The sequence below is a fragment of the Mycteria americana genome, chromosome 4 (genome assembly GCF_035582795.1).
Source record: "Mycteria americana isolate JAX WOST 10 ecotype Jacksonville Zoo and Gardens chromosome 4, USCA_MyAme_1.0, whole genome shotgun sequence".
In the NCBI taxonomy this organism is placed as follows: domain Eukaryota; kingdom Metazoa; phylum Chordata; class Aves; order Ciconiiformes; family Ciconiidae; genus Mycteria; species Mycteria americana.
The window spans coordinates 48,652,356-48,666,517 of NC_134368.1; the positions used below are offsets into that span (position 1 = coordinate 48,652,356).

Consider the following 14,162-nt stretch of genomic DNA (forward strand, 5'->3'; position numbering starts at 1 on the left):
TGTTGTTATCATTGTCCTGATAATACAAAAGAAAACACTTTCTTAATGTGTTATGAAATATAACATGGTTTGTAATCCTGAGTGTGCTTTTAAAGACAAAAGGAACCACTGACTATAGTGTCGTCAGACACCACACGTTGACATGTTTGTCTGTAATGGTGGTCCTTTGCATACTTCGGAAATAGCACTGTGGTGTACTAATCTCTGGGAAAGTAATTTTTATTATTGTTGGCTCCTGTGTTTAACATGCAGCTCTCAGCTGACATACTGAACATTATAGAAAAATGCTTGTGACTCAGCTAAGCCCAATGAAGTGTCTAAATTAGGAATCTGTTTCTTGTGCCTTTTTCGGGGGGGCTTTTTTACTTATTGCTGCATGCTGTCCTGTCTTATTTGTACGCAAGACAGTCAGTTCTCTTCAAGGCAAGAGCACGCTCCCATCAGTTTTATATGAGCAGCAACTCCACTTAAAAGAAAATTTACCATTTTCATACCACAAGTAGAAGGCACTGGTCCATCAGAATAGAAGGCAAAAGTCCATCAGACTTTAGATTACATTTAAGTATCGATTAATTAATTTAAAATAGCAATGCTGTTTCTATGGCCTTCTTTTCTTGCAGTACGTTCATTTAGCTGTCAGCCTTTACATGGAGCTATAGTAAGGTACAATTGCAGTGTATGTTTTCATTGCAGACTGAATCGTGTCTTACAGAGCTTCAAATGAATGTTCATCATAATGAGGGTTATAAAACAATTAGAAAAATAAGATAAAGTATCTAACTGCAAGAGACAATGAATAGTAAAAAAAAAAAAAATAATAACTCTCCAGTACAAAACTACAAGCTTATTTTCTTACTAAAGTTATTAATAGGTAACTGAGAATTCCTATGATTTACTGACTGAAATGTCAAACCTGACTGTATACAGGTTTTTAGAAAAAGCCAAAGATAGTCTAAATCATGTGCTATAGCATAAGGAGGGTTTTTTCATTTGATGGCATTAAATTTTGTAGTTTAGAGATCTCATCATTGTATGCCACAATGTTAAAATGTATCCAGATTAGGTCAGTGCCTGTTTTTTGCAGCTAAATATCCCATTTGAGCTGATTCCAGCTGCTGAATGTGAATTCCTGTGAATATTGGGCACTTGAGAATGAGGTTTCTTGAGTTAGTGTGAAGAGAGTTGTTGAGGCTCTGAAAGGCAGAGCTGCTGCTCACCAAAGGAGTCCTTTACTTTTGGTAACTCCTCACAGTTATTAATTCATAACCTGAAGAGGTCTTTTCAGTAGTTTGTGTACTGTGTGCTTTAAAAATCAAATGCAGTTGGCTTACTTCTTTTGAATTCATTTGCTCTGCATTGTAAAACATTCATTTAATTTTACATTCTGAACAGTGCTGTTCAGAATTTTGAGGAATGCCCTAAGCTGAGGCTTGTCAGTAAATGCCTGATTTCTTAGACGTGGTGACTTTCCCAAGTTTCCGAAGCATATCCCTGTTCATCCCTGTATCAGGATAACTTTGTTCTGATACAGCCCTCAGGAAGGAGGCAGCCATCAAAATCCTTATCACTGGACTCAATAAATGTAGGACAGTCTCCTTTAACAAGAAACAAATTTAAACCATCCCTTCTGTGGTAGGTGTGAGCAGACCTCTCCCGGTACCCTCGTGTGATCTCTGTGCACTCTCCAGTAATAAAGAACTGAAATCATCAGCAGGCTGCTGATGGGCTGCTGGGCTTCTGTGAGGAGTCCAGTCTTGCATACAAGTGTTTGCAGTCACATTTCTCTTATCTCTGCTTGAACTTCTGTTCTGCTTTCTGAACAGCAGTTGAGGCTGGGGTTTGAATAACTTTTTGCCAGCAAAGTGATACTTATCACTTTTGCGTTGTTGTTACCATATAGATTTTCCAAACAGAAATTCCTTGCAAGATGAAGAAAAGCAAACAAAACAAGTGTCTTTATCTGTGCATACTATACAAACATTTTAGGAAAAGGAGAAGAAATGAGTATTGATGCATCTGTTTTCTCTCTTTACTATAGGTGTGCAGGATCCTCAGCATGAGAAGATAATTACTGTGACTACTAATGGAAGTATTCACAGCCCCAAGTTTCCACACACATACCCACGCAATACTGTACTAGTGTGGAGATTAGTAGCAGCAGACGAAAATGTATGGATACAGCTTACTTTTGATGAAAGATTTGGGCTTGAGGACCCAGAAGATGACATTTGCAAGTAAGTTCCTTGAACTTAGAAAAATCTGAAAGGAAATGTGGGGAATGGAACAAAAGTGTTGCTTGCGTTTTGCAAAAATGTGGCACCTGCATGTCAGTATATTTATAAAATGCATCTTTTAAAGTGTTAGTTTAAGATTTTCTTTTGCAGTGCTAGAGAAGGATTTAATGCTTGAAAGCTTTGGGGTCCCCTCATTTTCATTCTGCATTCAGTATCTGGACCACAGATATATTATGATACAAAAATATGAAATATTTAATCTCTCAAATAAAAGTGTTGACACCTGGGAAACTGTTCTTGACAGAACATTAGAGGAATGAATGTCTAATTTTTACAGAGAAAATTTGAGTAAGCAAGTTACCTGAAGTGGAATTCAGGTCATGACACAAAGTACAACATCCCTGTTCAACAAAGAAACCACCCTACTGCACAAGATTTTAATGGCCTTTAATGGTCAAGTTCTCAGTTTTCTATGAAAAACAGGACTTATGGTGTTGCATTAATTGACATTCCTCAATGGTATTGGTTTTTTCCCAACTTCAACAAGTATTTTGCCTGCTCAATCACTGGCACAGGTTTCTGTAGGACCTGTGGAATCTGAATTCCTTCCTATGATTTGCAGCTGAAGGTAGCGAATTTGTAGCCTGGGAGAAAAACAACCGTGACATAACAGGCATCAGGATGGATGTAGTTCTGAACGAAGCCATCTGATTGATCATGTTTTGGATATTTTGTGAGGCAGTAGGGGCTGAGATTATATATGCTTCCTGTGGGTGGGTGAAAGGGGAGAGTTCCTAAACTCTTCTATCTTGTATCTTGTATCTGTCTGCCATCATAGCAACACATTGTAAAAAACCCCAATGTGAGAATAGTGGTACGTTGTCTGAACTCTTCAGTAAATTAAGTAACAAATAAAATATGTCATTTGAATGGCATATCCTCCTTTGATGTGTTACTGGAGAGGTACTTCACACAAGATTTTTCTTTCAAAGTAGTCTTTTGGTTTGTTTTGTTTTTCTGTTTGGGGTTTTATTTTTGAGTACCTGGTATATACATTTGATTTGATTCTTGCTTTCAGTTTTTCTAATTAACTGATATTCAGTTGTTTTTATATCTTGAATCAACTTTTGATAACAAATTTGAATTTCTTAGAGGTTACTTTTGCACTTATCCTTAATTTGGGAGCTGAGGTTCATAACAGATGGACAGGTATCTTTCTTTCATATTTCCGAAGGGAGTAATTGTCAAGGCCGTGTCAAATATAATTAAAATACTAAGTACTATAAACATATGTTTGCTCAGATGAGTGCACTCCCTTTGCACAATAACTCTTTTCTTTAAATGAAAACTTAGCTTGCTTTTTCTTTTCTTTGCATATGGCAGAGTGAAGTGGCAAGTGAAAGAAAATCCAGGTAGGGTGACTCATTCGTCCACTTGCAAAGAAAAAAGTAAGATAAGTTAAAATATTTTTAATATTACAACTAGAATAGTATTTTAATGGGAGTACATTTATTTTAAGTAAACAATGTGCTGAATACAAAAAGTACTGGTCAAATTAAGAAACAGTAATAAGTCACTCATAATCTTCACTCGGTTGTAATCTTATCGTGCTCATATTTGTGCAGGGATACCAGGAAGTGGTATGAATGCAATTCCTGATATGTGCACTTTTGAGGGCACATTAGGCTTTTTGGCTTGGAAGATACGACCCTCTGAAAAAGAGAGTTATACTGTTGTTTTTAACCAAAAGAAAAAACACAGCTAGAGTTCCTATGAAATTTAAATTCAGTAACAAACTCAGTAAAAAAAGAGAAAGTGTACCTTGTTTGATGTGAAGGAAGTATCAATAATTGACAAGTTGAGGAAATAACTAAAACACAGAGAGTTTAACCATGTAAAACAATGCTACACAGGCCAAGTAAGTTACCAGTTATCTGAGTGATATCTCTTAATAAGTAATGTCTTGCATTTCTTATCTCTTATAGTTCATCATAAAATTATTTAATCTTTTTTCCAGTACCTTCTGTAGAAAAGCTAAGGGGTTTTATTGACTGCATCCCGTACTATTTATTACTCCACTGTGTTTCTGCCATCTTGAAACACTCAAATCAGTATTGTTGCTGTAGAGTACTCAACAGTTTCTGCAAAGGCAAGTTTATATGACAAAAGACATTAAATTTCATGTCATATTTTATTCTGTATTATAGCTCTGTACCTTACAGTGACCTGATCCTTTAGTTCTGACCTATGACTGAAACTAGGTAAAAACTGCAGCCCGGTAATGTTAGACTTTCTATGCAACAGTGTACAGTTTGTACCAGGGTATCTTTCTCCCCCTTCTGTAGCGTATGGGAGGACCTCATGAGTCACCTGCAGTGGTCATTGTCACAGTTTTCAGTTCCTCTACCTGCTTCTTAAAATGCACATTCTGTTCAATGCCAGAGCTTTCTTCATCATTGCTGTAGGCTGTAATGCTCTGTAGTGTCAGCTCACTGGGCCAACGAGAGGATATGTTGGAGTATGTTAGTTTAAGATAATTAGCAGCTTTTAAATCTCATAGTAATTCAAATATTGCTCACACAGGAAAAAAATAAAACAAAAAAATATATCTAGCTATATAAGAGTTTTTCACTTAACATAGTTCTGTAACAGGAAAATAACAGTAGTGGTGAATAAGAAATGTCCTAGATGTATCCTGAAGCTATGGCAAGTTTTTGCCTGTATCTGACTGACCTGACCTCCACACTTGTATTTCTCCAAAGTCAGTTCTGACATTTCAAGCTATTCTGTGAGATATTTTAATCTAGAACAAATTTCACATATTACAGATACATTGAAGGTACCAGTCTAGTCTCCACATTAAATACTTTCCCGAACCTGAATTAGAGTGATCCTGCGTGGCTTTTTTTGCACTCTGTGTTTACTTGCAATTCAACTTAGAGTATTTACTAAGGTAGAGCATTTGTATTACAGCAAATTCTATATTTATGACCAGCCATCCTGACCCACCCTCACTTGGAACAGCATTAACATGCATAGTCCTAATTGTTGTGCTAATTCTCACCAGTCTTAAGCATGATTGCCGTGTTCTGTATGTTTTGGAAACAAAATTTAAATTATATATTTTTTTAGAATAAACTTCTGATATTTTACCTGTATTTCTCCAGATTACTTTTGTCCTGGTTTTACAATTGTGATGAGCTTGAAATTTCTGCAGTTCATCTCTGCATTGCTTACAATAGAGCTAATGATTTTTTTTTTTTTTTAACAATAGTTCTACTTGATCTGCACTGCATCCTTTCTATGGGCAAAATGTTAAGAATCCCACTGTGTTCTTTCCAAAGTGAACACAAACTCCAATTTACATGGCAACTAGATCCATGCATGTATCTCAGAAGAGATTTAGGTTATTTGGTTGATAATATGGATTTATAATTCTCTGCAATGTTGCAAGAATTTCAGCCTTGTACACTTTGTTTGATTTCAGTTGTGACTTGCAAAAGAAAAAGGTTGCAAACAAAAAAATCCCCCAGCAAATCAAACAAACAAAAAAGGAAAAGGGTGCAATCTCCTGGCAGTTTTGTGCAGTACTGTTCAGATGATATTGCAGTGATGGCAGTGAATTTTCTGTACATAAGGGAATTTCTAGCTAACAGAGGCATAGTGGATTTACATTCTGTACGTCCACCCTTTCTGATGAAGAAAAGAAGCAGCTTTTCTGCTGATATGATAGCTGATATGACAGGTCATTATTTTCGTTATGCTAGCCACCTCAATGCTGTTTTAATCATGAGGCCATAAAACTTCTGTGCCTGACAGCTCCTATCGTCAGGGAGATGCCATAATTCTCCTTGACCAGGAGGGACTGATTTTTGCTCAATTGTTGCTTGTTATCCAAAATTGTTGCTTTCTGTCTCTGAGAACATGCAGTGATAAAAGCTTTGGGACAAACTCCTCTGTGACAGGAAGACACAGATTTAGCTTTCTTCCAGGAAGAACATGGGTGCTACAGTTGCCTTTAACAGGCAGTCTGATGTTGTGAGTAGGTTGCACACTGGAGCATTACAACACGAGGCTGCAATAGGAAAACAAAAAAATCTTATTTACGTTAGTAATGTGTGCCAGACTTGCTCTCTCCCTGCGCACAGAATGGCTCTAGTTGTTCATCTTGGTGGCTGCAGCTTCTTTCTAATAATCAGATGATTACAGTCTGTTTGACTTTTATTATACATAATAAAACACAAATGTGTCACAAATCCAAAGTGCAATTACTGTAGATAAGATAATAAGGATAAAATACATGAGTAAAAGAATGTCAAACCGATAGTTGAATAATAGGTGCCATTTGACCATCATCTTCATTTTAGGATAATCACCTTCATTTTAGGACTCATTGCTGACTCTCTTCAGTCCTCTAATAATTTATGAACTAAAGTATGAACTATAGTCTGTTTTGTGTGTGGGTTTTTTTGAGGGGCAGGGCGGCTTTTAGCAGCTGCATATGTGAATCTGTTCATATAGTTACATAAGTGAAGCATTTACCTATAATGATTTGAAAGAATTCCCAAAGCTTGTCTAGTTAATATGTGCAATATGTAGAACTTCTGCCTGAAGAAAATTAGTTAAGCTGAAGGCAGCTGTCAGTGCTAACATGGGGGGTAAAATCTATATGAGTAGTACTGTGACTTTTTTTCCTCTTCACATCAAATTAAATACTTAACTCTCAATACTGGGAATGTTCTTCCTCTGAGGGTTCTTAGGATGATGCTTTAAGGATGAACCACATGCGTTAAATTCACTGTCTCCCTTTTCCCTAATGTTTCTGTAAGCTACTTGCCTTTACTTCAGTTGTGACTGAACTGTGCCCAAGCTATTCCCTTCCATTCAGGGAACATCAAGGTTCTGTGGTAGAAACCATAATCCAACCGGCTTCAACAGTCATATATGTTCCTAATGAATGTATCATTAGGAAATTGTTGACAAGGGTTAAAAAATTAGATTTGGCTCAGTCTGACAAGACTGAAACAAGTGTATTAAGAAGAAAAATACAGACACTGTCTTTAGTCAGTGGCTATGAAGAAGGAAAATGTTTGCTTAGCTGTCTCTTTTTTGACATAAATTGTGTTAAATGCATACTATGCAGTGATAAGTTATCGTAAACACAATAAAAAGGCTAAATATTTTGTTATGTAATTTTCTAAAGAGACCTTTCTGTGTAATATAAGACACAATGAGTAACTTGCACCACATGCAGCTTCCTTTCTTGTAATTACTACCAATCCTTACATCTATCATGTGGAGTAAAATGTGGATACATAACTGCAACTCCTAAGTGCTTCAGTAAAAAAGAGGACAGATATTTGTTTGGCCCCTTGTGATGGAAGCACCTCATAGCATCAACAGAGTGCATGCATGAAAGAAGAATTTCAGCATCTTTTTCTTCTAGAAAGATTAAATTCCACCTCCCTACCCCCTCGCCCCCTGGGGAAAAATATATATATAGTGTTTGTTTTGCCTTGAGTGCATTGTGGAGGCAATATTGATGTATGTACAAAGAACATACTAATATCAAGCATAGATTCAGAAAAAAAATATAACTCTTCACATAAAGTAAGTATTAATTCTGGGGCTTTTGAGGGCAGTGAGTTCCTTATCAAGGTCTAGTTCCCAAGAAAATTGTTTTCTGGACAACTGATGGGCTGTCTTTACTGTCAGACAGTCTTAAATACTTCTGGTGGGCTGATTACAGAGGGTGAAGTTATCTCTTGGGTAAGTACAAAGTTCAAGTTGGCTTTGAATAACTGGACAGAGACCTTCAAATGAACTCTGTATTTAAAGAGGAACTGGTGCAGACAATGTTCATGGTGACTCATGTCGCTAAGCAGCTGGGCTGCTGGGATTTGCCCTTCTTACCCCCCTTCCCCCTTCTGAAGGTGCAGGGGTTGCTGCTGCCACCTCTATTTGGAAATTCAGAAAACAGTGAGGAGTCCCCCAAAATTTCTAAGGCTTCAAATTGGGAAAAAACACAGCACCAAAACCCACAGACTCTGAGAACAGAGATGAATGTTATAGTGAAGATGAGTCCTTAAAGCTCTTTTCTTACAGCTGTTGCCTTAGAATTTCAGTGTGTTCAATTTTAGCCACCCATTTTTTAGGAGATGCTACACATGTAGGTGGGCTGGGCTCTGTTTAGATGACTCTACATATCAGTGATACTTAAATGTCTCTCATCATTGGCTATAGCTTCTTCAACAGAAGTGAAGTCATACTAAAGTTAAAATTTATTATAGCTCTCTTCTGCAAGTCAGATCCATTTGGATAGGATTGATTCTATTAATATATGGAATTATAAAAAGCATATGAACTCTCATTCCTCAAACACAATTTCTTTTTTATGTTGGTTTTTTTTGTCCCCAACACATAAATTACTTGTTAATCATTTTTATTCAAAGTCTGAAAGGGGGTCCATTTAAATGGCTGGGGTGAGTTCTATCATTTGGGTGCCTTAGATTAATTGAAATACCGATAGGAAACAATTATTATGAAATAGATAATTTAAGCTGAAGTCTTTGGTAGCAACATTGATGTTTTACCGGTGGCAGGAAGGTGGCATTTTAGCAGCAGTGTGCAGAAAATGCCATAAAACATGTGTTAAGGCAGCTGGTGGAGTAATTTCTTCTGATGTTTATGGGGTTGGATTTTTTGGTTTTGACTTTTAGTTGCTCAATCCATTTGCAAGACAACTGAATAGTGATACCAGTTCAAGAGAGGTTTAAAAGCTGAATGGATTTAAATGGAGGATGAGAGTGGGGGATGGGGTCAAAGTTTTTAAGACGTTAGATTAATTTAGGACCAGAGTCCTTTGGTTATCTAAAAATTGTTCTTTTACGTATAAAGAAAAAACAGATTAATACGACAAAGGTTATTTCTTTTATGTGATTTCAGTTGTAACAATATTATTTCAATTTAATGAATGCAGAAGAGTGCAATAGCCTCATGCATCCTGCTTTCCTATGGTTTGAAGAAAAAATGAGAGGTTTTTGCATCAGAAGAAGTAACTGGATCTGTTTTGCTTCTATTCTGATTTAATTGAACAAAAGTGTGGTTCCTTGTATTTATTTTTTTTTAATTTATTTTTTTAAGAAAGCTCTTTTGGATTTTCCATGATTCCAGAAAAAAATGATTCTTTGATTACCAAATGATTGAAACACTAACTCTTCTTTCAGCTGGTCCTATTCTGCTGGTTTAGCTACTGTGCATAGTTCACACTGGGGCAGAGGTGTGTACTGTGTCCATAAGTATACACATTCCCTTGGGTTCTCTACTGCTTATTAGAAGTTGCTTAATACCATTGTCATGATAACAGTTTTGTAAATGTGACAAAGCAGATATTGCAGGCAGTAAAAGAAGATAAAAAATTAGAAAACCAAAACACAGTACAGTTATAACTGAGACTACTCTGTAGCACGCATTTCTTAAGCTTCAAAAAGAGTAAACTCAGTTCTGCAGAAAGGGTTTATAGCTGCAAAATTGTACTCTCTAAGCAAATCACAGTGCAGTATGAGAAAGGGAAAGAAAGAGATGCTTCTCTGAGCGGAACGGGAGGACAGCATAGCCTGCATGATGTGATGAGAAGGACATGCTGCATAAACTTAGGGGTTATCACTGCATTCTTGCCCACCCACTTTTCCCTCCTTCCCAGTAAACCCAGCATTCATTTTTAGTACTCACTGTTGCTAGAGGACCCTATAGTGGATATTATTTTGCAAGTAATTTAAAATCTATTTTCACAGCCCAGATGAGTGTTAGGAGAGTGATTGCTGATGAGTGGGCAGTTGACATAATCCCTTACTCCTTTTTCACACTGGAGACTACACTCATTGACTTAAAAAACATTTTAGGCTCCTTGAAATGCCTTCCTGGTCCTCTCAATCTCAAGCAAGCTGTTTGAATAAAGTAAACTATGTCCACAGTATCAAAATATTTTTGTAAACGGTCTTAATCCTAATTTATTGCTTCTAAAATTGTTTCATGTTACCGTAGTTGGCTGTGTTTCTAATGGTGTAGACTGAAGTTATTTTCTTTGAAAATGAGTGTGGCACTGCTGGGTCTTGCTTCTGTCTCGGGTATTCTGGGAACAGTTATTGATGGAGTTCCCCTGCTCCTACCCCACCACTTATTAAAAGATAGATTGTGTAAATGTGTATTATAAGTGGGCACAAAATGGGTGTAAATGTGTACTATAAGTGGGCACAAAAACATGCTGTGAGCTATCGCTACCTGAGCTCAGGGATGTAGATAGACTCTGTAGCCACCTGCAGTTTCTGGTGTGGCTCTTTTAAGTCTTGATGTCAAGAGAAACGCAAGCTGTGAAGGCAGGCCCAGCAGCATAATCTAAAGTTACCCTGTGTAGTGTCTATCTATTCAAGTTTATACACAGCATGCACTCCCTCTCTGATTGATGTTTTCTGGTTACTAAAAGTCTAAGTACAGTTAAGCCCATAGGCTCACCGTCAGGCTTATAGCAGCTTTCTCATGTTTAATCAGCAGGAATAGCAGACATACCAACTATCCTATTCCTAGACGGACAGTTGTGTTTCTTCACCTGTTACACAGCTTTTCTTCTTCCTCTTCCTCTCCTTGTCCTCTTCCTCTCACCAGATGCTGTGGTCACTTCTTTGTGTGGATCATCAACATTTTGGCAAAGTATGTTGCTCGCATGAAATGGTAGTTAGATAGCATTACGAGCAAATATTGTCAGTCAGACAAATCAGTAACAGTTCTGTCTTGCACTTGATGCTGCTCCATTAGGAGAACGTAGAAGTGAAATGTAATGCAATTTACGTTAATCTGTTCTCATCTGATCATCAGGATATCTGAGAAGATGCATGTGTGTGAGAAATTGCAAAAGGGAAGATTACTTATTATAAAAAAGGTTAGATGGTCATGTGGGAGTGTCCTAGGGGTTTTATAAGGTAAAATAAATAGATCTTTTCCTTTTCTAACAGTAACATGAGAACGGGGAGATGAGTAAACTAGCAGCAATTATGAAGAAGTAGTTTCAGACTAGCCTTTGATTCATATGCTGTGGCTGGATTAAAAATAGGTCTGCATGATTTTATGACCATTAACTTATAACTAGGTAAACTGAAGTGAGAGGAAGCTCCTTACACTCTTTAGGTGAAAACTGAGCTCCTGCTAGGGTTGGGAACACATTTTTTCTGCCTCACGCAGTGTTATGCGACTGCTCAGTTACATTATGGGCATTTTTCACTTTCTCTTCAAGTAGCAATTACTAACCTGTCCTGAAGCAGGATATTGGACTTCGTGACAAATGGTCTGTCCTGGATTGGTAAATCCTGTGTGCTAGTGTAGCAGCCAAGAGACCATATGTTATTGTATTGCTGAACTAAAGAAATAAAAGTGTTTTCATTTAAATAAACATCGATAGAGCCCCAATTTCCATTGAGGTAGGCAGGAAGAAGGGAAAAGGAAGAGAGGAAACCTGACCAGGCGTGTAATGCTGCTGTATCATCAGAAGGTGCTTGAGGGGAAGGGGTGCTGCCTCCACTGCCCTGGGTGCATCTTCACATGCTAAAAATGCCCTTTGGGAATTTTCTTGTTGTTCTTTTCTAAAATATGCTTTTGAATATTGTTAGGAAATTGCTTAGGCAGTAGTTTTCACATCATTGACTAGAGCCATAGCTACATTCCAGGATATAAGGATTGTGCATAAAGAAAAAATTACCATTTGGGATACTAGAATAAATATTTAAAATGCTGCTTGAAAAACAATGGTAAAAACATGTTTATGGATTCGCAGAAGGTGAAACAGATACACTGACCATTGTAAACAGTGTGAGTAGGAGTAGAAATTCTATAGTATATTAGAAAGAACGCTTTACAACCTTGGCTGTTGATGTGAACACTGACCTCCCCTAACGTTTTTGGTTTTGTACAAAATATTGATCTGTACAGTAGGAACATGTGACTTATTATGATTGCTGTAATTCCCAAGTTAAAATATACCAGAGTTTACAGAGAAGTACTGGGAAAAAGTTGGTAAGACATTTCATTCTCCAAAATCTGGAGAGTGTAGTACTGTATGATGTAGGATACATACTGAGCTGGTACGCTGTCTGGGGACAATGGGCTGCCTCTTTACGAAAGGAAATGTGCTTTGGGGAGTATAGTGTCCAGTGCAGTAGGACCCTGAATTCTAATGGCCATTTCCATGTGGTGTTGCACCGTAAGTACGTAATAATAATAAATTGTATGGGTATTCCTTGGGGAGAGGGGCGTGAGGAATAGGAGTACTAGTGTGCAGCACAATAAGAATACTGTCTTATTACCATTTTTGTTACATGCATTATTATTTCAATTCATAACTTGTGCAGGATACTAAAGAAATCTGTGGTCCACACATGAAGTCAGTAGCAGGAAGCAGACAGATTGGAGGTGAAACAGTACAAGAAAATGTTTCATGTAGATGTTATCCATTTTCTAGTCCTTGAAAAATAACGTTTCCAAGTGACTTCTTAGTTTTGTGGAAAATCTCTTTTACTCACTGTATTTTATGTGGCTACAGGAGAATCTGTAGTTGAATAGGAAAAAGGTAAGCATAGCATAGTAACCCTGAGCAATGGAAACTCATGGAGACTTAGTCCCTATGGAACTTCTTCCTTTGGATTTTAAGATGAAGGCCAAAGTAAGTAAATGGACTGGGGCATCATTTGCAAGCTGATTCACATGTGTTAGTATGTTTTTTCCAAGCTCTCCAATTTTCCCAAATTCATCTTTGTCTTTGATATATAGTAATAGTACTGTTGATATGAAATTTCATCTACTTTTCTGTTTTGTATCTCTGTTCTACTCATAAAGTGCCATTTTTAGACCAAACTTAATCCTTATTTAAAGAGAGCTAAACACATTTTTCATCCTGACTGGCATTTGGAATACCTGCCATTCTTTGGTATGAAGAAGATAAGTATGGGTAGCTTCTGAGAAATTTGGCAATCGGCCTTTTAAAACGAGGTGTTTGGGAAACCATCTTCTTTTCTTTTTACCTCCACTTTTGTTCTGCAGGATTATAGTGTCTCTTTCTATAAGATTCTTATTCAAGTGCTTTGAAATAATGAAGTTATGCCAGTATAAATTAGTTTGTAGCACAGGCTATTTAGGACTGAATTCTGTGGATGCTCTGTTCCTGAAAATACTTATTTACATGCTTTATATGTATCAGTAGTTTAACATATGCTTAAATAATTACAGCGTTGCTGTATAAATATAGAACTGTTTTGTTTTAGAGCCTGAAGTACACTTACCAATCTACCTAGTTTACAATTTCTCATTCTTGTGGAAAAGTTAATGCCTCTTCCTCCCCACAAGGCAGAAGTTACCTTCAGAGACTACGGAATATCCATGTGCTTAAGATGGAGATCCTTAAGTACTTACCAGTGCGCCTAGATACCAGTCATGATGATTTATTTCCTAGAGGTGTTTGTGTGCCAATTTACTAGTCATCAGGGAAAAGATATGCTTTCAGCAATATTCAGTTTATCAATTGGCCCTGAAATAAGCTTTTGTTACAAAGGAGAGCTTTGGGGAGAGGGGGAGGACACGCATCTCTTTGGAGCTGTTTTTTCATTAAGTGCTTTGACTCTAGTTCACCAGGTGACAAAAGCTACTACACAAAATGTACATGTCTCAGCTTCAAATGATGCCTCAAATTTTCAGCAGATCCACAGAAAATGGAAATATGTTTTCTGGTAGACCAGGGAGTGGTAATGCAACAGTTAATTTCTCCAAATCAAACAACCAGAGCATCCTTTTCTTTTCATGAAAAGTGTTCAAATGTTTGAAGAGTAGAATTTGGGGGTTTGAACTCTGTCTTGTTTTTCCCTTTCACTTGCAGTGTTGTTAATGTAT

General features: G+C 37.1%; 1 protein-coding gene across 1 annotated transcript in view; it reads left to right on the forward strand.

Annotated features, from left to right (window-relative positions):
- PDGFC (platelet derived growth factor C) overlaps positions 1-14,162 on the forward strand; it is a 137,277-nt gene that overhangs the window by 78,652 nt on the left and 44,463 nt on the right. Inside the window, exon 2 of the mRNA XM_075500405.1 lies at positions 2,039-2,234. Coding sequence (XP_075356520.1) covers positions 2,039-2,234 — 196 coding nt within the window. The remainder of the gene's footprint in view (positions 1-2,038; positions 2,235-14,162) is intronic.